The sequence below is a fragment of the Panicum hallii genome, chromosome 6, assembly GCF_002211085.1.
Source record: "Panicum hallii strain FIL2 chromosome 6, PHallii_v3.1, whole genome shotgun sequence".
Taxonomy (NCBI): domain Eukaryota; kingdom Viridiplantae; phylum Streptophyta; class Magnoliopsida; order Poales; family Poaceae; genus Panicum; species Panicum hallii.
The window spans coordinates 320,401-343,115 of record NC_038047.1 but is presented as its reverse complement, the minus strand read 5'-3'; the positions used below and the strand labels follow the sequence as shown (position 1 = coordinate 343,115).

At 46.1% G+C, this 22,715-nt stretch overlaps 2 protein-coding genes across 2 annotated transcripts; one reads left to right on the top strand and one right to left on the bottom strand.

Moving 5' to 3' along the window:
• The first annotated feature begins 7,797 nt into the window (after nucleotides 1-7,797).
• LOC112897554 (1-phosphatidylinositol-3-phosphate 5-kinase FAB1B-like) lies at nucleotides 7,798-15,289 on the top strand. The gene is made up of 12 exons (XM_025965876.1): nucleotides 7,798-8,083; nucleotides 8,703-8,876; nucleotides 9,313-10,002; nucleotides 10,096-10,240; nucleotides 10,343-10,690; nucleotides 10,814-11,752; nucleotides 11,882-12,216; nucleotides 12,365-12,491; nucleotides 12,579-12,749; nucleotides 12,848-14,254; nucleotides 14,338-14,598; nucleotides 14,693-15,289. Exons 2-12 carry the CDS (start codon nucleotides 8,836-8,838, stop codon nucleotides 15,050-15,052), a joined length of 4,824 nt encoding a protein of 1,607 aa, XP_025821661.1. The 5' UTR covers nucleotides 7,798-8,083; nucleotides 8,703-8,835; the 3' UTR covers nucleotides 15,053-15,289.
• Nucleotides 15,290-16,956: 1,667 nt separating this feature from the next.
• Nucleotides 16,957-18,029, bottom strand: LOC112896796. The gene has a single exon (XM_025964925.1). The coding sequence runs from the start codon at nucleotides 18,027-18,029 to the stop codon at nucleotides 17,043-17,045; it is 987 nt and encodes a 328-aa protein (XP_025820710.1). The 3' UTR covers nucleotides 16,957-17,042.
• Between the last annotated feature and the right edge of the window lie 4,686 nt (nucleotides 18,030-22,715).

The following is a 22,715-nucleotide window of genomic DNA, read 5'->3' as shown; positions in this document are numbered from 1 at the left end:
AAAGATGCCGTCGTCGTCCGACAAACGTGGTCTAGGTTCTCACCCGGAGCACCCACCAGAGAGGAGGGAGTAGGGGGAAAGAATGACGCCTCCAAGAAGATGAACGACGCGAGAGGACTTTGCCATCATAGACTTTTGCCTCCACCCTATTCCCATCCCAAAGCCGAAGGCCGACAAATGCCGCCACAACGCAGGAGAGCCCACCGGCACCCTGCCCAGGCCGCAACCAGAAGGGGCGGCAGTGGAGGCAGCAACTGGGCGATAGGAGGCTGGCACCCTAGGCTAGAGACATACGGTCGGCAACCAGCCCCCACGAGGACGGCATGAGACGAACACCCGCCCTAGGCGAGCGGCGGTGCGACCATGGCCCCCGGCAACCCAAACCACCGGGGGCGCAGCACCCCGATGGGCGGCGACGGTGGCGGCGGCAGCCGCGGGCCCACAGCGGTGGCGGCACGCAGCCAAGGGCCCCGGCCACCTGAGGCATGTCACCTCGAGGGTTATTGCGACGATGGCGCGCGGCCATAGACCCCGGCCACCCGAGGCATAGCACCCAGAGGCTCGTGGGCAGCGGCGGCGCGCCCCACCCGAGCCACCGGGGGCACAACGCCCTGGGGCAAGCGGCGACAGCGGCGGAGGCGACCTCCACCCGGGCCCGACAGCAGATCCGGCCAACGGGGCCCTGGATCCAGCGAGGAGAAGGCTGGATTCGGCTCCGACTGCCAGCGGCGGTGAAGGGCGACGAGGTTATAGGCCGGGAGAAGGAAGGTGGGGGAAGAGAGAGGAGAGAGTGTCGGAAGGCGAGCTGAGTCAACTTCAGCTCAGCCGCGGGCCGCCGCCGCCGTCCGATCGGTCGCCGCTGGCGGCGGCCACCGGAGGCAGCCTGGGGAGGGAAGGCGGGTGGTTGCGGGCGGCCCCCGTGTTGTCTTGGAGAGCGACGCAGGGAGGAGCATTTGTTCAGGTCTTCTAGTGGGGGCTGCCTCACTTCATCTAGTACGTGTAGGATGACAGGATATCTAGTGTTAACGTGCTACATGGTGCATAGCAAAGGTTGTATAAGAAATTCCAAATACAATATAATATGCTTAGATGGATAGAGCATGCAATTATCTATGGTGATCATATGCAATTTTCCAATGGAGAAAAAAATACAAGAAGAAATATAAAAGAGAAATCATCATATGAATAGTGTTAGGTTAGTCCACGACCCGCTAAAATTCAAAACGCCAATTCCTCCTTTCTTTCTCTTCTTCTTTTTTTTTAATCTACTATGTGACCGTATATAAAGAACACCCGGACACAACTATAGTTTCGCGTAGAGGTTATTCAAATCAGTCACCTGCATTCATTTAAGGTGGGGAGGGGGTGACTGTTGGCCCTCTCTCTTGATGTCTTAGAAAAAAGAAGAGTTAATTAATGTGTTTGCCTCTAAAGTTTTCAAATACCCCCATGGCAACACTTTTACAGATGTTGACAAACACAACATCACCATATAGATATATATAGACGCGTGCACTACTAACAATTAATTAAGAATGCCTACGGTCGGATTTTCACATGTACTACTAAAGATCAAAACCTATGTGACATCCATCTCCGCTAATCATCCAATGCAAGTGTCGACCCATGGAGTTACGTATTAGTGGCGGCAGATAGTAGATACTTATTCTTGGAACAGAAAGTTAATTGGAACTGAAAGTTAATCGATCGATTATTAGAAAGCCTACAAGACCTCACATGCACGTTACCATTTGGTGTTGGATTATTTATGAGTGATCTGTCTGTTTCGTGGATGTGCCTGCCTGCTAGTCCAACTCAAACCGCCCGCAGCTGTCAACAAGCCAGGAAACCATGGCGCTCCCAATGATGGATCACTGTCGGTGTTTTACCGCTATATCCACCGAGAAATCTCTAAGGTGGTAAGTTTGTAGGTAAGATGTCACCAAGATCAGAATTTCGAAGGTGCAAGTAACACAAAGTTTAGACAGGTTGGGACCACCGAGAGCGTAATACCCTACGTCCTATGTGGTTTGTATTACCTTAGGTGTTGATCGGGGTGATCTCCTGTGAGGCACGAGTTGTCCCTCGTGCTTCTCTGTTTGGAGAAGGATTCCTACCCGCCCTTATATAGTCCGGAGGATTGGTTATATGAAAATCCTAACTAGATACGAGTTTAAGAGTCCTACCCAAGTACTACTCGCGTAGTTTTATTCTATTCCGACTAGTTCAACTGCTACTCGAGTAGTTCTACTACAGTACGAGTAGTTACAACTGGTGCAGGGCATGGGTCATGTCCCACCTCTTATTCCGTAAGATGTACGTCATGTGCACAGTCCCGTGGCCCCGTGTCTGATAAGCTCCCGAGCTCTTCGTAGTCGAGTACTGCAGGCTCCCGAGTACTTCTGAAGGCGTCTTCGAGTTCTTCTGGACTCCATCTCAAAGGTGTCTTTCGAGTACACTCTTAACTGCATCGAGGCTGCGAGGTGCTCATGCCCCGAGTAGTTGTCAAATCTTCTTTTATACGAGGTGCGATTGAACTCACGCTCCTCTTTTATACAAGGTGCGATTGAACTTGCACTCCATATGGAGTAGCCCTCAAGCCTTAGGTTGACTCGTAGAATCAGTCTGAGGGTCAATTTAGTATTAAGTCTTCTGTCCTTATCTTCTAAAAGATTTAAAAAATAAGTTGCTGATGGCATGTGTCCTTACAGCCCCCGAGCTTTAAATCTAAATCCTCAAGGTTTTGAATAAAGGATCCAAAGAATCGTGGCATGCAATATATGACGGTAAAGATTTCATGGTTAAGATAGGCAAATTAGTTCATAAATTTAAAAACTATTTTTTTATTTCACCAAGTCCGTGGTAGAGGGGTGGTGGTGGTGGCTGGTTGGCGGGGATATTTTTTTCTTTTTTCTTTTGCTATTTTTGATTTTTTTCCGATTTTTTCATATTCTGGATATTGATTTGTAGGGGCGGGTCATGCCCTAACTCATCCCTACAAATCAATTTGTAGAGGCGGGGGTGACATCGTGATCCGCCCCTAGAAATCGATTTTCACAGGCGGACGCATTATCCGTCTCTACAATAGCTATTTTTAGCTGCGAGAAATAAAGGCGGGTATCGCACCCGCCGCTGAAAATACGATTTTACCCGCCTCTCAAGTTTTTTTAAGTAGTGGATCATATCGGTCCATGATCAGGATAGATCACTGCCCGGAGTGGCCGGCGATGCATCAGCAATCAATCATCCAATAGGATGGATGGATGGATGCCTTCCTCATCAGGATGGAGACTTCATTTTCAGAAGTTTGATCGCCATCTGTCGCGCACATACACATTGTAAGCTAAGATACACAAGACACAAGACACAGCAGCAGGTATGTATCTTTTCAATTTACTAGAACATTTGGCGCCCTTCGGACGCCCGTCGGTAGCAGAGAGCAGGAGGAGCGACGGCCCGGCGGTAGTAGAGAGCAAGAGGAGCGGCGGCGGGAAGGGGGACTGAGGCAGGTGAAGAGGAAGAAGGGGAGGGGAGGCAGCGACGGAGAGGTAGAGAGTAGAGCGGAGAGGGAGAGAGAGGGCGGTAGCAGGAAGCAGGAGAGAGGGAGAGACCGCCGTGTGCCCAAGCCAGCCCGCGCACCCCTTTCTCCGAGCCGTGCTGGCCACCTCCCATCCCAAGCTTTCCGCGCCGACCGTCTCCTGCCCCGCCTCTGTCCCCGACCTTCCGCGCCGGCAATTTCCCGCCCGCCTCCACACGCTGTAGGCCGCCTTTCATGCGCTGCCGCCTCCCACCCGCCTCCGTAGGCTCCACAGGCTCCCGGCCACCTCCATGCCCGCTGCCTCCGTACCGCCACCTCCCGCCCGCCTCCACGCGCGTGGTTGCTCCTAGCAACCTCCGTGTCGGCTAGCTGGCCACCTTCAGCCCGTGTCCGCCCACGCCGCAGGCCGCCTCCGTGCACGCCGCAGAGTCCCGCTCGCCTCCAGCTCCCTCTGCACGACGGAGGCAGACGGAGAGGAAGAAGGGGAGGGGAGGCGACGCCCGGGAGGCAAAGAGTAGAGAGGGAGAGGGTGGCGGCAGGGAGCAGGAGAGGGAGGGAGAGGCCATCATGTGCCTACGCCCCTCCCTCTGAGCCACGCCCCACGCTAGATCCGGATCCCGCGGAGCGGGCGATGGCGGCGGCAAGCAAGAGGAGCGGCGGCTGAGAGGGGTGACGGAGGCAGGCGGAGAGGGAGAAGGGGAGGAGAGGTGGCGGGGACACAGAGAGCAAAGAGGGAGAGAAAGGGTGACGGTGGGGAGCACGAGAGGGAGGGAGAGGGCGGCGGCGAGCCGAGGAGGAGAGGGAGAGGGGTTAGGGTTCGAGGCGCAGGAGGGGGTAAATGTAAAAGTGCCTCGAGGGGTGGGGGTTAAATACGACGGCGTTATCGAACTTCTCCTTCTTTGTGTCAAAATAAATACTAGTTTGAGAGTCTATGTGGAAAATATATGAACGTGAGTGCTGCCATTTCGGATGAGTTGGGCTTAGTTATAATTTATAGAAATTCGAAGAACTTTTTTTTGAAATAGCCAAATCTTAGGGAACACGATACGTGTCCACCTTTTCCCCGTGGAGTGCGGGGAGGAGGGCAAAGGCGAGCACCTTTTTAATCAAGCTGATTTGCTACGTGCTACTTCCTCCATCTATCTATTGTACGTAGTTGATGTTTGGAGGTGTTCGTTGCTTGTCTACCATGCATCATGTTCCCTCGTCAACAAGCAAATTATTATCAACCACTAGTGCCTTTCAAAGCAACAAGCAAAAATGCACGCTTCCATGTTTAATTTTAGAAATAGTACTGTATGCATTATTGTTTGAAAAAAAAGAAAAATACTTCCTCCGTTCTAAACTGCAGATCGTTTTAATTTCGTTGGATTCATAGATTTTGCTATATATCTAGACATATGCTATATCTAAATGTATAGCAAATATCATGAATTTAGAAAAGTTAGAATAAACTGCATTTTGGAACGGAGGGAGTAGCTTTTTTATATCAATGCTTATTAGCTCCTTGCGGCATTAGCAACTAATGATTATATTAAAAAAAGCGTCTAATAACAAAGAAATAGAAAAACAGAGATCGAGAGCAAACAGCGGAGAACTTTCCCGAGGACAAGGAATCTTTTGTACGTGACGTGAAGATTGCTCCAACAAAGAAAAACACCAGACGATGGAAATTAATGCATGGTCTCAGTCAAACCATGTATGCATGCTCTCTATATTTTTTGTTAAATCATTATTTTATTATTAGTTGCATTCATCTTCCATGCTTCAGGTACGGTAGACTTATATATGTTCTCTCTAATTACTATTAGAGCGTCGATTATATATGTTTCCTTTTAATTTCTTCAGCTAGCTAGGGTTAATTTCAAAAAAAATGAAAAAGAACAAATAAAGAAGGTTGCATGCAGGTGGGAATTTTTTTTTATTATCTGCACTTGAATATTCCTGTTCATCTTAGCGGTTACTTTTTTGATAAACTAGTAGAATGATAATTAATCTCCAGCTAACGCAGCAATGAGGGTAGTTAAGCACTTAAGATCGAATTAGCTAAATATCCGATCCGTGCTTGCTGTTTTGGATATTTAATCATTCTGGCTTTGCTTGTAAGCAACTCGGTCGATCAATTCACGCTTGCTTTTCGTTTCGTTTCTCCTTGCATTGTCCTGGCGGGCCCCTCGTTGTCAGTCAATCAGAGAGTACATGATGACTCACCAGTCACGAGATAGATGCGGACGTCACCTTGCCGGCCCGCTGATTCTTCTTCTCTCCCCGATTTTCCCTTTTTTTTTTCTTTTCTGATAATGATTATTCCTCTCTCCTTTTGATAAGACGTTGGATACACATATAAATTAGGGCATCTACCGAAGACAATTATTGTCCATTGATCTCGATCTGTTTTGAGGAAAATTTACCGATTTCTGTTACTCTTGCTCCCTTTTGCCTATTAACGTTACGCAGATCTTTATATATAATAAAAGGTCTGTAACTTTTGATAAACAAAAGGATAGTATGATCATACGTATATTTACGATATTCATATTTATCTTAATTTTTAAGATAGATGGTGCTAATTTCTTAGCAACTGATAGATAATTTAAGAAAATGAATGGTCAAAATCTTCTTCTAAATAAATACTTTGTCCTGATAAAAAATGGACAGATCGAGAAAATACTAACATTTTTATTAAGACCGCTACCATTTATATTTGTTTAATTTTAAGGAAACTGCCCGTTTGTCTCTCGAAAAAAAACTGATGTTTTGCTGAGTTACAGCTGCTTGATTGCCGTCCCGATTGCTGATAAGAAGAAGAGATATGATCACGTTACAAGTGAATAGACGACCGCAGCTTTGCTGTGGAAGCGAAAGACACTTTTGCTCTTTTGACTTGTTGTATTATTGTTGTGCTTTGAGTACTATTTTGTCACACGAAGAATACATCGCTGATCATATGATTGCTGCTTTGTGCTGGGGCGGGCCGTACGTGTGATGATGGAACCTGCTGAGCTGGGGTTGAGTTCTGGACTCAGCACGTGTGCTTGCTTTTTTTTAGATTTGTTGCAGGATTTAACCGGCGCTATTCTTCCAGTAACAGGCGACGTGCTCCTCGACAGCGAGGCACCACAATGCTAGGCGACGTGCTCCTCGATAGGGAGGTACCTGTGGTGACTTCGTCAATATCGAGAATCAGCCGGTTTAGTCTTTCGGAAGTGCTCATAGTGGTAGGGTTGTGTGCGTGTCTGTGAGCATCCGTATCTGTTCCGTGTTTAAAAAAAATTGTGCATGTGTTGAATTATATATGCCAATGATATATGGACTATACATAGTACTCTATCCTAGAATATAGCAATTTTTAGTGTTTTTTCCAAATCAAAATTTTTAAACTTTGACCATGGATAGTATAAGAATCATAAAGATTGGCAACATAAAAATAATATTAATTGATCCAAAATGAAATCACCTATCATAGCATGTAACTTTTCTATTTAAAATTAATTTTTATATATTTTAATGATTAAAGATGAAAATATTTTACTTTGTCCAAGTCTAAAAGTTACTAAAGGATGGAGGTAATAGCGTACAACAGCACAGCAGGTAGCTACCAGTCTACCACAAAGTGCCCTAATGCATGATTTGGGTGGTGTGACTCAAGTGGATAAGGTTTGATTAGATTGGTAACATATAATATATATGGATGTACTTGTCATGTGTACACAAATGCATGATTGTTTGGTTTTGCTTGCTGGTTTGTTCCAAGAGGTGCATGCGTATATATGGTCCATCTACCAACAAGGGAGAAGAGTGAATGACGGATGGTGACACAAATCTATCTTTCTTACCTTTGACAACAGCTAGCGTTTCCGTTGATAATATTTATTTTATAGCATAAATGTTAATAATAGTTTATATAAATTTAGTCAAGTTTAAAATTGTTTAACTTGTTTAAAATTTATTCTCTTCGGGACGAGAGGAACGGAACCAGGAAGGTGGTGGAGCAGAGCAGCATCAGACGCGGCACCAACCTCACCGCGTCGGCGCTTACCATTTCTTCTTTTACTAGTATTTCTTTCTTCTTATTATTTGCAGAAATAAATAAATAAATAAATATGTACAACAGCACTCCAGAAACAAAAAGCAAAATCAAGAAAAGGGGGGAGTAGCTAGGAGATAGTTGTGCGCGGGCCCCACCCAGCGGCGACAAACGAGGACAGAGGGTAATATCGTAAATAAGTATTTCAATTTCTTTTGCTGCCGGCGGCAGAGGCATTCCCATTCTTGCTTGCAGCGCAGTCAGCCGTGGCGTCCTGTACCTTCTTCTCCGGCTCGTTCTAGACTTGCTCGATTTGCTCGCTCGGGGACTCCTCTTCCTCTTTCGCCGGCCGCGCCGCCAATTACAAGACCCCGCCGCGCAAGCAACCGCGGCTCCCCCAGCGAGGAATTGGGTTCCAGCGCCCCGCCGCCCGACGGCCGACGGGGAGGAGGAGGAGGAAGAAGAAGAAGAATACTGCAACTGCAAGAGGACTCCACTCCATCGATTCCAGCGCTAAGGTAAGCAACTAGCAGCACTGCTGGCCCCTCTTCCGCCATGACCATGCACAGGGAGAATGAATCGTCTGCCATTGGATTCCATATGCCAGGGGGCGTGGATTTCTTGTCGTGTTGCCGCCCGCCTCGTTAATCCCCCAAAGGCCTTGCTGACATGGGCCACCTTCAATTCTTTCGATTCTCGATTTCCCCCGCTATTCCTTTATTTTTTTTTCTGCCTGTATGTATAAACTAGTAGTAAATAGGAGCTCCTATTTGGATCTTGTTTGTTTGCGATTATTTGCTAGTGCTCTCGGGCCAGGCTGGCCTTTCTTCCACCTCCCTACCTCTGCTTGGTTTGGATTCAGTCGCCTTCCATCCATCGATTCCAGCTGCACGGTACCTACCTCTTGCTACTGCTTCCGATCCCAATCCAGCTTAGTAGATATTAAAACTGCTCTCCTCGTCAAGGGGGGTTCCGGGCGATCGCCTGCACTGCTTTGCTTTGCTTGAGAAGCAGTATTCCCAATCGATTTCCAAGTTCATTCTTACTTGTTGGTGACTATGAATGAATGCAGTCCAATTTGTTACACCAACCCCCCCTCCAAGTCTGTTTGACCAAGTCCGTTGCTTTTATCGCCAGGTCAAGCAGGAACATAGGCGGGGATCTCATCCGCCCAGCCTGGCTCTGAGCCCCGCGCGGATTCGACTCCACGCGCCGGAACCCAGGGGAAGATCAGCAGCAGCTGCAAGGGCATGTGACGCCGCCGCAGGCAATGTGCTCCGACATGGATCAGCACCACCACCACGCAACAAGGTACTGTCTACCCTTCCTTCCCTTTGACTCCTCCAGATCACATCAACCAACGTTTATCTTATATCTATATAATATATATCAGCCTCCTCTGGATCGTAACAATTCAGGTTAACTAATCCTGTCTTGTGCCCCTTTCTTCAATGTTTGACTCTTTCATAATACTCTCCCCTAGCTGGGCCTGGTAATTTACCAATACCAACACTACTATGTTATTGCATAAATGCATCAATCTCTTAATCATAATTCGCATCTTTCTGGAATCCAGTGTTGCACAAGTTCAGTACTCTATGTCTCGATAACACTGAATAAACGGCGCTTGTTTCGTTCTTTGCCAACTAGCTAAGCCTGTTACTAGAGGTCTAGAGCTTTAGTTTTGGACGACCCAGTACAGCAGAGATATATGCCCCTGATCATGTTCTTCAATTTTGCCCAACAGGGAGGCTGCGTCAGATGTTTTAGATGCTAATGGCGACCATCGAAATATGCATGCTGCACATCATCTTGGACAAAATGGGCCTGGGGACACCAATAGTAACCCCATAAATCATCCATCCACGGATGGCAATTTTTCCTCCAATGCTTCATGCAACAAGCATGGCCGTATGAGCCGCCGTCCATCTGCATCTTCTGTTGACGACCGCTCCATCAAGTCCGGGGATGATTCCGATGGGGCTGAGAGTACAAATGGTGCCAAAGGCAGCGACACAGAGATTTCACACCTGCTAAATGATACCATCTGGATACCACCTGAAGCGGCAGATAAGGAGGATGAGGCCGAGAGCTTTGACGACGATGATTATAGTGACGGAATCAAATGGGGCCACTCGAGTTTCCCATCCCCTGGCAAGGAAGATGAGGCCAGTCCAAGCAATCCAAGGGAGGAGCGAGAAAAGGCGATGCTAGAAGCTATGAATGGCCAGCTCAAAATACTTGTAAGCCGCTTCTTGGCATCGGCTGGCATCTCTTCTTCCAAGGAAGAGGGTAGCGACAGTTGGCTTGACATTATCACCTCCCTATCATGGGAAGCGGCGCTACTTATTAAACCTGATGGTACCATGGGAAAGGACATGGACCCTGGATCTTACATCAAGGTCAAATGCATAGCATCTGGTACTCGCCGGCAAAGGTGAAATAGATTTTCAGCCAACCCCATGGAATTTCGTTTTTTTGTTTTGACCTTTAAAAGTTATCCCTTTACCTGGTGATGTATTGGTTGCAGTGAGGTGATCAAGGGGCTAGTCTTCAAGAAGAATGCTGCTCATAAGCACATGCCGACCAGTTGCCACAGTCCTAGGCTTCTACTTCTTAAAGGAGTCCTTGGGCATTCTGATGTCGGTTTGTCATCATTTAATTCAATGGATCAGGTTGGGTTTCACATATCTATATACATGCAAAAGTAAATCTAGTTCTATATTGTTCTGTTGAGGGATAACACTTTCTATTTTCTGTGCCTTCAACAATTATAGGAAAAGAACCTTTTGGAGAGAGCTATTGGTAAAATGATGGAGATATGCAGTCCTAATGTTGTTTTGGTTGAGAAAACTGTTTCACGAAACATTCAAGAACTTCTTCTGAAAGAGGGTGTCACTCTAATTCTTGATATGAAGCTCCACCGACTAGAGCGAATTGCACGTTGTACGGGTTCTCCCATAATCTCATTTTCAGAAGTTTTAGACAAACCAAAGCTGAAGAAATGTGACTACTTCCACATTGAGAAATTTACTGAGGAGCATAACACCATCAGTGAGGGTGGAAAGATGCCATCTAAAACGTTGATGTTCTTGGAAGGCTTTCCATGCCCTTTGGGTTGCACGGTATGCAGTCTATTCCATGTGCACTGATAACATTCCATTGATTAAATAGCAAGTGCCAAACCGATTAGTATTTTACACCTTTTGGATTAATATTTACAGTAATAATGGTTTCTTTCTGTTCAGATATTGCTCAAAGGAGCAAATAGCAAAGAATTGAAGAAAGTCAAGCAAGTCATGCACTTCACAGTCTTTGCTGCATATCACTTGATCCTTGAAACCTCATTCTTTGAAGACCAAAGGGTTTTTCTAAATGATAAAAATATTCCAAAAGAAAATTCTGTTAGTGCTATCGAAGGGTTATCAACAACTGCTTTTGATCTTGCTGCTCTTGGTGGTGCTATCCCTAACTTTCCTTCACATGATGACTCTCCAGCACTTAGATTGTTCCATGCCACTTCTAATTGCTATGTTGATGTGAACAAAACTTTGAGATCTCCAAGAAATGTAGAGGCACAGAGTTCAATAACCGGCAGCTCTGATCTTCAAGAAGGTGCAAGCATCCGGTATGACTCAAGTCCATCCACTAATTCTGAGAGGACAGCAACAGCAGTCCCAGGTCCGTTGAGGAAATTGTTCGCTGACAATTTATGTCACCAGAATATTTATTTACCTGTTACGTCATTGCAAGAGACAAATGACAAACAGAAAGAAGTCAGGGTTCAATCCAGCCAAGAAACTATTAGTAATGGTTTTCATAGGGCAAAGGTGGAAGAGTCCGCGGTTTCCAGTGAAAATAGGGAGTCCACAAATGATACCCAGAAACAAGAGATTAATCAAGCAGTCATGCGAACAGGTTCTTCTGCAAGTGATAAAAGTGGAGAATCACCTGCCATGGTAGAAAATGGAGCACACTGTGGCACCAGTATCATTATCAAAGAGAAAGATGTTGATGACGATCAAGCTGACGATGCACTTGATTCTCACAGCATACTGATTTTGATGTCTAGCCAGTGCACGGAAAAGCAGATTATTTGTGAACAGAGCCACTTAACCCGTATAAAATACTATGGGAATTTTGATGTGTCATTGGGGCGGTACTTGCAAGACATTTTGCAGAATCAGGTAACACTTTTTTCCTCGCCTTTCTTTTAGTGTTTGCTCTCTTACATGAAATAGCCATATTTTGCGTTAGTAATACAACTTGATTGGTTTAAGAAGAAGACTCAGCTTGTTAATATTTTATTCTAGCAGAAACTGAGCTGTTCCTCATGTGGAGAGCCTCCAGAATCTCACATGTACTCCTACACTCATCGAAATGGAAATTTGACCGTGCTAGTGAAGCGGCTTATGCCCCAACACCATTTGCCTGGCGAATCTGAAGGAAAAATATGGATGTGGACTAGGTGCTTAAGATGTGATCATGAACATGAGATATCCAAATCAACTCCAAGAGTATTAATATCAGCTGAAGCGCGCAATCTCTCATTTGGGAAGTTCCTGGAACTTAGTTTTTCGAGCCACTCTGCAGCCAGGAGGTTATCCATATGTGGACATTTGGTGAACAGAGATTGCTTGCGCTTTTTTGGGTATGCTACACAAATTTATTTTACATGTACAAATGATTTAAATAGAAGTAACTTCTTGATAGCCTTTAGGCTGTAGCATGGCATTCCCATGGAAACTATTGTTTTTCCATTTTGGTGATGGATACTTTCTGTTTCGTACTGATTTCAGGTTGGGCTCTAGAGTTGCTATGTTCCGGTACTCATCAGTTAAAATTTACACTACCTGCAAACCACAACCCACTCTACAGTTCATCAACCCCATCAGACAGGAGTGGTTCGAAGGACAAAGGAGACATGTATGGCTTATTCTCTTTACCGTTTTGTTCATTAATTATCTTCAGTTAATGTACAGTGATCCTAATTTTTATGCTGCATCTTTCAAGGTTCATGCTAGAGGTATGACACTTTACTCTAAGGTTGCAACCTTGCTACAAAAGTTGAAGAATGAACATCCTGATGCGATAACAGTTGCAATCAATTGTGGCCTTTCACTCCCTATTAAGGACTTTACTGAACTCGATGAGTTGTTGATCAAAGAAAAGGCTAGCTTTGAGGTAGGTATCCTTGTATTCATTTCGGTTATCCTGGTTTCTACGTAATTATTCTGTTCATTATTGTTTATTGGTTTGTCAATATCTGTATTGTTATGCAGGGTTCTCTGGACAAGGCCATTGACCATAATGGGAGACCATCCTCATCTGTGCATGAACTTTTGAATATAAATTGGTCCTATCAGGACCTTCTACTTATACTTTACTTATGGGACCGTCGTCTGCATCAACTGTTCTACTGTAAATCTGTTGGGCTACAAACTGCTGCTAATTGCAAGAATCCTGCTGATATTGTGAATGAGATTTCTGATGGCAACTTTGAAATTGGAAAGAAAATCAGTGGATTCACATATGATGAAACTATGACAGCTTTTGTGGCAGCTAGTGCCACTGAATCTGCAGGTAACAAACTTTACCTTGACCATCAATCAGGTGAGACTGGAGCACCCTTGCTTGATGAAAGTCCGGAAGCTGGGCACTCCGAACTTTCTTGCAATGGAGGCAGTAAAGATGAAGAATCTTCCACTGTTCCTGGTCAAATAGACATAGATAGCACAACAGAAGCCCCAAAAGGTCCTTGTTTTGAGATATCCAATGAGAAGGGGGTCCAGGGAAATGTTACTGTGGCAGACCCAACACATGCAGAACAGGAGCCTTCTACCCAACAATTCAAATATCCTTATTGGGATGACAGAGAAAGGTGGATTTGGAATCCAATGCATGAATCTCAATTGGCTTACAGGAATGACATTCAAGATGGATATTTGGACAAATTTGATATCATTAACCATTATAAACCATCTTACCTGCCTCCCTTGTTTGAACAACGAGACGAGGCATACCCTCCACAGTTCACAGTTGGTCCAGGTAGTAATATTCTGTGTGTGCAGGAGGATGAGATATCAAGCATAATAGCTCGTGCTCTTGCCATGTCTGATGAACGTCACCATTCAAAAGATTCCTTTTTTGAGAATGAAATGGAGAATTCCAGGGGAGAGCATGCTAGAATGATGGAGAAATCATATAGTTTTCTATCTGCAAGTTCTTACAGCTCATCACAATGGTCATCTGCTGGATCTCAAGAATATGAAGCAAGCTTCTCATCTCTCTCTACAGTTTCATCTGACGATTTTTCTGGTTATGATAGCTCATCTTTATTGTCCTCAGCACATCCAGAAATGACCGTCAACGGGAAAGTAACTTTCAGAGACAAATACTCAGTCACTAGTATATATGCTAATGAATTCTACGAACTACGAAAGAAGTGCTGCCCATCTGAGCTTGCATATATTACTTCTTTAAGCCGCTGTAAAAAGTGGGATGCTCAGGGTGGAAAGAGCAAGGCATTTTTTGCAAAGACAATGGATGACCGATTTATCATAAAGCAAATCAAGAAAACAGAATTTGAATCATTTATTGAATTTGCTCCTCATTACTTCCAGCATGTTTTCCATTCTCTGGACACTGGAAGCCAAACTTGCCTTGCTAAAATATTAGGAATCTATCAGGTAGTTTATATCAACAGCTCGAGTTTTATCTAAGTTCATCTTCCTGGCTATTTTTTCTATGTAGTCTCACTTGCCTTTTGCAGGTTAAGCAAATTAGGCATGGCAAAGAGGTAAAGATCGACCTGATGGTGATGGAGAATCTTCTCTTTGGCCACAATATTTCACGGATTTATGACCTCAAAGGTGCTACTTTTTCGCGGCGTGTCACTGATTCAAATGATCATGACACTGTTTACCTGGACCAAAACTATGTTGAGGACATGGGCGTTTCTCCAATCTATATTGGTGGAAGAACAAAGCATCTTTTGCAGCGTGCAATCTGGAATGACACATCTTTCCTCACTGTATGTATAAGGCACATCTTTGCCGTAATCACTTGTAAATTGTAATTATATTCTTCAACAAAAATATTTGTTAACATAATTGTTGTGCTTGCAGTCGGTCAACGTCATGGACTATTCTCTGCTTGTGGGAGTGGATAAACAAAAGCACGAACTTGTATTTGGCATCATTGATTATCTGAGGCAATATACTTGGGACAAACAACTGGAGACATGGGTGAAGACTTCTCTGGTAGTACCCAAGAATGTTTCACCAACTGTAATTTCCCCCAAGGAGTACAAGAAAAGGTTTAGGAAGTTCATGTCGAAGTACTTCCTCACAGTTCCTGACACTTGGAGTCCTGATAATCCTTCTAAGCAATGCAAATCCATTGGTCATAGCAATCACAAGTCGGTAGAAGTCCAGAATGGTGATAGCCAGCTTCAGCATCCAAATGAGGCTGAGGCGTGTGCCTGATCCTATGCAGTTTTCTTGAAGCCTATTTAGTTATCATTGGGCTAATTTTCACTTTTGTAAAATGGTGTACATAGGAGGACCTCACTGTTGATCTATCCAAAAGTTTGCAGCTTTTAGGCAAATTGTTGGGGCGCGTGAGGTCCACAAGACGTGTACCTATACAAATGTTCATTGTTAATTTCACAATTATTATAGTGAAATTAAAAAATTCCATATGATCATTTTTTGGACCCATCACCTATGAGTCTGAAGCAGCCTTCTGTCCAAGTATAGACATTTCCTCTCTTTTGAAATTAGTTCAATTTGAGTACCATGTCCTATTTACTTCAATGTGGCTGCTGGAATCTGGAAGGGGAGGAGCGGTATAATGCTCCTGGTCTTGCCACATACGGTACAATATAATTTTTCCCCTATGCCCCCTTCACCTTTTTTGGTACTGTACAGTGTACAATTTTTTCAGAGCACGAGGTACGGTCCACACTGCTAAGCTATTTTCTTTCATAAAACAATTCTATGGGTGAGATCAAGTTGCTTTTGTTCTATATTCTATTTTTTTCTGAATATTACTCCAATATGTATGCCCCAAATTTAATTTGTTCTTATCCTATTCATTTTCAGACTTCTCTAGGGAAAGTAGCTGTCTGGTGATGCACATGGAGGATAATGATCCAGCTAGGGCTTATGTTAAGAGCTTTTCAGCTGTTTGCTCGTTCTCAACAGTTTGACTGATTTTTTTAACATGATATTCTCCTGATCAGTTTGCACTGGATTTTTCTGTTCAATGTTAGTTCACAATCTGCAAATTGTTTCTAGCAGCAGCTGGTGGTGAACAGATCAATTCGAGGGGCGTACAGAAACCTGCTTGAAGAAGTATCGGCACCTGCTTGAAAAATGATCATTGTATCTGTTTTCAGAAAGAGGGGATCTGATTTGGTGGATTGATCAAGGTCAGCTTTTCCCAGCAGAGGCAGCATCCCAACCCCAAAGTGTGGAATATGGATTGCGGTGCTGCTGCTGCTGCTGCTTACCAGGATGTATCCTATCCTTTTGGCTCTGGAAGGCACAACTCCATCAATTTGGCATTCAGCCTGTCGCAGAAGCTGATTTTGGTTGGCTGACAAGAGGTCCACAAGGTGATCACTCTGTTCCAAATCCAGAAGGCTGTCTCTCTCATCATCTCAGAAAGCAAATGGTGACTGTTGTCGGAGATCAAAGAGAAACAACCTCGCAAAGCAGCACAAAGGTACCATCTCTCTAGCTCCTTCCCTTGTTATCTATCTTAGCAACATGACTAATCTTTACGCTACCATCCAGCATATTCTTGAGCTGGTGGGGCGATACGATCAATGATAATGAAAGCATAAGCTTACCACCGAAACACCACGGACAAGCAAAAAGAACGACAACTATAAAGGCTAATCGCCAAACACCCCCCCCCCCCCCCCCAGTGTGTTTCTTTTTGTCTCCTACTATGTCTACTATGTCCAACAAGTTGGCCACACCTCGGTAGGCCTTTTCCAGTTATAGAAAAGGGGCAAAGAGTTGGTTTCCTTTTTCCGAGGTCTGATTGGTCGCGCTTGCAGATTCTCCTTTTCACCATCAACTACTATATTTTTATAATATCTAAAAAATATGTTGGATTAAAAAGAATGCTGGGATATATTCTGGTTCTGATTCTGACAATAGGGAGGCAGGCACAGTGGCGTTGATTCTTGATTGGGAAGCATACAAACTAAAGATGACCATGATGATTCTGCATGCACACGACACGACTTAAGTATGGACACCCTACTAGAATGGTTTGCTATTATCTAGATTCTAGATAATAAACACAGCAACTCAACCAGCTGATGGAGGAAAACAAGCAAACAAAAAAGCACCTTCCGTTCCCTAGAATTGTTAGTCTTGTTGTGTCTACTAGTACTAGTAGCATCATAGAAGAACTGAACTGAACTGAAGTCTTGTGAGGTTTGTTTGTTTGTTTCAGCTGCTAGCGATGGCTGCACAGGTCGGAAAGCATCTTCCTGCCCTCGACGATCTCGTCGAAGAAGTCATCAAGTTCAACGATGAGGCTCTCAGCTCCTGATCGCAGCATCCCGACCCAGCCATTGATGATCTCCGCTCTCTGGGCGAGGCTGTCGCCGATCTCGTCAGGGTTGCAGTAGCCCATGGCGACGATCCTGTCGAAGTCTTGCTTGAGGCTGTCGATGGCGGCCCTGGCCTGGCGGAACTCGTACATCATGATCCCAGCAGACCCAGAGTGGCGGTCGCCGTCGCCAGGGGCGGTGCTGAGGATGGAGTCCACCTCCTGGGCGACGCGCTGGCGCAGACGTGCCATGGATGCTACGTAGCCCGAGGGCGTGCGGAGGTGCTGGTGGTGGGCGCCGGCGCCAGGAGCGCAGCAGGTGAGGAGGTCGGGGAGGCAGGTGACGGTGCCGGAGATGAGGACGATGAGGAGGAAGGAGCTGGCGTTGCGCAGTGCGTAGAGGACCCCCCGGAAGCCGTTGAAGGCGTTGAGCTTGAACTCGAGCGGGGAGCGGTCGTCAAGGAGGAGCGTCGCCGGGTCGAGCCTTGCGTCGGCGAGCGCGCGGTTGTCCTGCTGGAGGCCGGCGGCGTGGCGCCTGGGGGCGCTGATGGCGCGCTGGACGTGCGGGGCGGCGGCGGCGGCGTAGAGCCAGCCATGGATCGCCGGCGCGACGCGGGCGGCGGCGGCGCAGTAGGCGTCGAGCGCGGAGGCCCCGGCGCGGGCGAGCTGGCAGGCGTCCCAGAGGCGGGAGGTCTCGTCCATGTACTCGTCGAGCCAGCGCTCGCCGGGCGGCAGGTGGAGGCGCTGCACGAGGTGGAGGAGCTGCGAGTGGAGGGAGCGCAGCAGCGCGGCGGCCTGCTGGAGGAAGGGCGCCGACAGGCACGCGTGCGGGCTGCGGTGGAGGGCGTCCAGGCCGTGCGCCATGGACGAGTAGAAGCCGTTCATGGCCATGGCGTGGCTTGGCTGGGCTGGTGGTGGTCTGTCTGCTGGTATGTTGTGCTTGCATGGTTCTGCTTGGCGATGGGGTTTTATAGATTGGTATGGTAGGAGAGAGGAAGAAGAGAGGGTGTGATTGTCATGATGGGGTGTCCGATGCGCAGGGGGAAGGATGATGATGATGGTTTCTCATTCCTTCCTTCCTTGTAGAGATACCAGTCAGTAGTAAGCAATTGGGTGCACGCATTTAGACTGCATTATTATTGTTGTTGTACTGTACTAGGACAAATTAAATCTTGTTCATCTGACTAGTTGAGCATCAGTAGTGGTGGTGATCGATTAGAGAGAGAAGCTAGTTGGACAGAGTTTCAAAGGCGGGCAGTGAGTCCAAGAGATTTGTCTTTTTGCAGCCAGCCTAGCTAGTAGAGTCTAGTGAGGAGTACTGCTGGTGACTAGTGAGTGCAAGAGAGGAAGAGGAAGGCAGGAACTAGGAATGAAAGGAATCCAAGTCCCCATGGCATGGCAGCAGGAGGCGTCGACACTTGTTGCTGCAGCTGGAATGATGGGTCTCCTTGTACCCGTACAAATCTCTCTGGCCGGCCGCGGCCACCCCTCCCTCCCTCCTTTTGAGGCCGGAGGGAGGCCCTCTCCCTCCTCACCCGGGCCGGCGCCGGGACAGCAATCATGCCTGATAATATGCGTCCTGGTCCGTGCCCTGCCCTCCCCTCTCTCTCTCTTCTCCACCCTCTCCTGCTTGCTTCTATAATACTACTACTTACCACTCTCTAATCTCAAGCTTCAAGTACTCCTCCTCCTCTCATCTCAAGCTTCTTCAAATCCCACAATGCTCATCGACCGTCCGATTACGCGGCCCCACGTACGCGTCATTGACACAGTCAACATGAATGATGATGCTGAGTCCAAAAGTAGAGTGGGATTCCAAGGAAAGGAAGTAATAGTGGATAGATGCATGCATGGTCCTCTCCTCCTAGTATAGTAGGAGTATTATGTTAAAAAAGAGCCTAGCTAGTGTACATGTCTAGGTGCTCGTGGGGTTTCGGAGAACGAGAGATTGATCAGTAAGGAGCATTAGGATTATTTGATTGGGGGGAAATCGAAGAGCATGTATGTTATGGACTTATGGCTTTGTCTTACTTTATTAGCCCTCCCAAGCAAAGGCTAACAACAATATATATGCCACTGAATAAAATATAATGCTACTACTTAATTATCAACTAATACTAGTTTAGTAAGATGGATCTATAGTTTTCCATCCGGCCCATGCCCTGTGGGCCGGCCCACGGGCTGACTTTTTGGCCCGGCACAAAATTAAACAGGCCCAGGCCGGCTCAGCATGAGCCTCGTGCCGTGCCTGGCCGAGGTCTCGGCACGTGGGCTGGCCCGGCCTGACACGATTAAGCTACGGCCCGACCAGGCCCATGGGCCGGCCCGAACACGGAAGGCATGCTAAGATCCGGGAGCCTGAGCGCCCCTCCATATATAAGGGGAGACGCCCAGCCCCTAAACCCTAGCCTTCCATTCGCCTCCCCCTCTCCCCTCGCGCGCCTCCCCCTGCCCCCCTCGAACCCTAGCCTCGCCGCCATCGCCAGCGTAGTCCACCGCTCCCCTCGCCTCCTCTGCCTCTCCTTACCTAGATCCGGTGCCCCCTTCCTTCTCCTCCCCCTCTGCTCGCTGGATCTAGCTCCTCGACGCCTCGGCGGTCCTCCTCGCCTCCGCCTCCGCCTCGCCGTTCCTCGCCGGATTCGATGCCGGCAGCCCTTCTCCTCCCTCTCCTGTTGCCGGTGGCAGGGATTGAAAAAGGGGAAGGCGGGGAAGGCCGAGTGGTGGCAACGCAAGCCAGCGGTGCCAGATCTAGTGGCCTCTTCGGCTTCTCTGCTCGCCATCAGATCTGCTCCACCTTCCTTGTTTTGTTTCTTTCGACCTTCTTCGCCTTCCTCTTCTCCAATCTCCCTCTCCCTCTCCGAGTCCGTGTGGTTTGCCCAAGCTATCTCCGGAGAGGTCGTTGACGGCAACTCCGGTGCTCCGACCAAGGTAAGTCCGGTGTCCCCTCTGCTCGCCTTCCTCTTTTCTTTCTCCTTTTGTTTCTTGATCCAACACTTACTTGATTTGTTCTCAGCTTACTGCTTCACTTATTTCTTGCGCAGGCCGTTGAGGGACCAGAGGCTGGCGATGGCTGAAGGTGACGACCCTACGTCCCACAATTATGAGTTGCGGGCGATGGGTCTTCACGGAGATGATTAGGAAGACCTGGCTGCGGATGCAGAGGAGTTGTTTGGCAGCAATGCGGTTATCGACCTTGACGCAGACGTCCAGGAAGTTCCTCAGGGGCAGGCTACTCACCCATCCGGGTCTGAGAGCGTGAGCACCAGTGCTGCCAGTGGCAGTGGTGCTTCCATGAAGAGGAGGGCGTCCACCTCTAAAGTTTGGAAAGACTTCGATGGGATCTATGAGGTAATCAATGGTAAGAAATATCGAACTTGTGATAAATGTAGGCATTGTAAAAAGGACTTTCAAGGTAAATCCACCCATGGTACTGTCCACTTGATTAGGCGCATTCTTATATGCTCTGTTTTGCAAGGTTGTTTTGCCATGGCTCAATCTTAGCTTAAGTTTAACCCTGATGGCTCTGTTCGTACTTAGGAGTATAGTTCTAATGTTGTTTGTACTTAGTTGTGTAGGTTAATTGCATGTCTTGATCTGCCTTTACGCATCGGTGAAACTGATGCTTTTGAAGAGTACATTACTACTGCCTATAATCCTAGATTTTATCGTGTCTCTAGGCAAACAACCACTAGATATTTTGCTAAGTATGTTGATGATCGTCGTGCACATCTTGTTAAGTGTTTGAAATCTGCATCCTCTGTTGCTATACTGGCAATGCTAACGAGGATTATCTTTGTGTGGTTGCTCACTATATGAATGCTGATTGGGAATTAGAGAAGAGGGTCATAGGTCTAAGGCTGATTGATGTATCTTACAATGCTGAGAATATTGCTGAGCGTATTACTTCTGTTCTTGCTGATTATGGATTAACTGATAAAGTATTCTCTGTTATATTGGATAATGCTGCTGCTAACACTAGGGCTATTGGTCAACTTAATCCTATTCTGTTCGGTTATGTTGGTAGCTTGTTATGTTGGTAGCTTGTTCCTACATCAGAGATGTGCTTATCATATCATCAATCTTATTGTTAAGGCTGGCCTTGACGTGTTTAAGCCTATGTTGTCTGCATTTAGAACTGCCATATCATTTTTAAATTCATCTAACCAACGTATTGCTGCATATAAATTATATTGTATTATTGTTAATGCAAGACCTCGCAAGTTTGGCTTGGATATGGATGCGGGATGAAATTTTTCTTATCTCATGTTAAAACATCTCTTGCCCCATAAGAACTCATTCTCTATTTTTATCACTACTAACCATCCTTTGATCGATGGCCAGCCACTCTTGACAGAGCAACACTGGTATGTGGCTGAAAAAATATTTGAGTTCTTTGAACATTTCTATGATTCTACTGTTGTTCTGTCTAGTATTTATTATCCCACATCTCCATTAGTATTGCATCATGTTCTTGAGATAGCTAGCCATCTAAATAATTGTGAAAATAACAAAGATTTAAGAAATGTGGTTGTTCCCATGAAAGATAAGTTTTTACAATACTAGTGTGACATACATATGCTTTATGCCTTTGTATTTATATTGGATCTTAGGGCTAAGATGAAAGGTTTTAGCAATATTTTTGGACTTTTGTCTCAGCTCAATGGTAATGATTACTCCTGCTACTTAACTGAGGTAAGAGCTAAATTATCTGTCATTTTTTATAAGTACGAAGATAAGTTTGGTTCTATAAGGTTGCAAAGGGCTGCACAACTAGGGTCTACAGGTAAAAAAAAGATTGCTTGGGGTAAGATCTTTGGGAGTGATGGTGCTGGTTCTAGTTGTGCTAGTCTTGGTGCTGGGCTGTGTTTCTCCTTCCTTGCATAGGACGTCATGCCTTGCTGCAGGCTGCTACTTCTGGTGCTTCTATGAACCGGTGGCATGAGCATAAACTATCATATCTTGTTCTTTCAATCATAGCTAGAGATGTCAGGACTGTGCTTGTTTCTAGAATATCATCAGAATCTGCTTTTAGTACTATTGGTAGGATCGTCGAGGAGCGGCAACGGCGTCTGGCCTGAGATGGTGGAGATGCTGGCTCCAATGAAGGATTGGGAGCTAGAAGATGCAAAACTTCAGCATTCCGTGAAGGATCAAGAACTCGAAGACTCTCCGGAACTTGTTTGTTGATGAATAATCTGTGTAATGTGGTCTATGGTATACTGGTGTGGACATATGGTCCAGAACTTGAACTTAAACTGATGTATTTGATCAATTTAGAGCTGGGTGTACTCTTTTTTCCTTTGTAGGGTTTTCTCCTATTTTACCTATAAAGATTTTTAATAAGGCAGCAAATAAAACAGCTAAACTTAATATATGTTGTCCTTCTCAATGTGTATGTGTGAATGTTTGGATGTGTATGTTTGCAAGTTTGGATGTGTATCGGTGTATGTTTCTGTCTACGTGTATGTGTATGTTTGAAACTTCAAATTTTTACTTGTGAAATTGAAATGAATGGTGAAATTCTGGAAAGATGAAGTGGTGAAGAGGATGACGGGCCGCGGGCTAGCACAGCACGCA

Bases quoted from the DNA above. Each gene is read 5' to 3' on its own strand.
- LOC112896796 (XM_025964925.1), bottom strand. From the start codon at position 18,029: ATGGCCATGAACGGCTTCTACTCGTCCATGGCGCACGGCCTGGACGCC.
- LOC112897554 (XM_025965876.1), top strand. From the start codon at position 8,836: ATGTGCTCCGACATGGATCAGCACCACCACCACGCAACAAG. The intron at 10,003-10,095 runs GTGAAATAGATT...TATTGGTTGCAG, and splicing joins TCTGGTACTCGCCGGCAAAG to TGAGGTGATCAAGGGGCTAG. The intron at 12,217-12,364 runs GTATGCTACACA...TACTGATTTCAG, and splicing joins GATTGCTTGCGCTTTTTTGG to GTTGGGCTCTAGAGTTGCTA.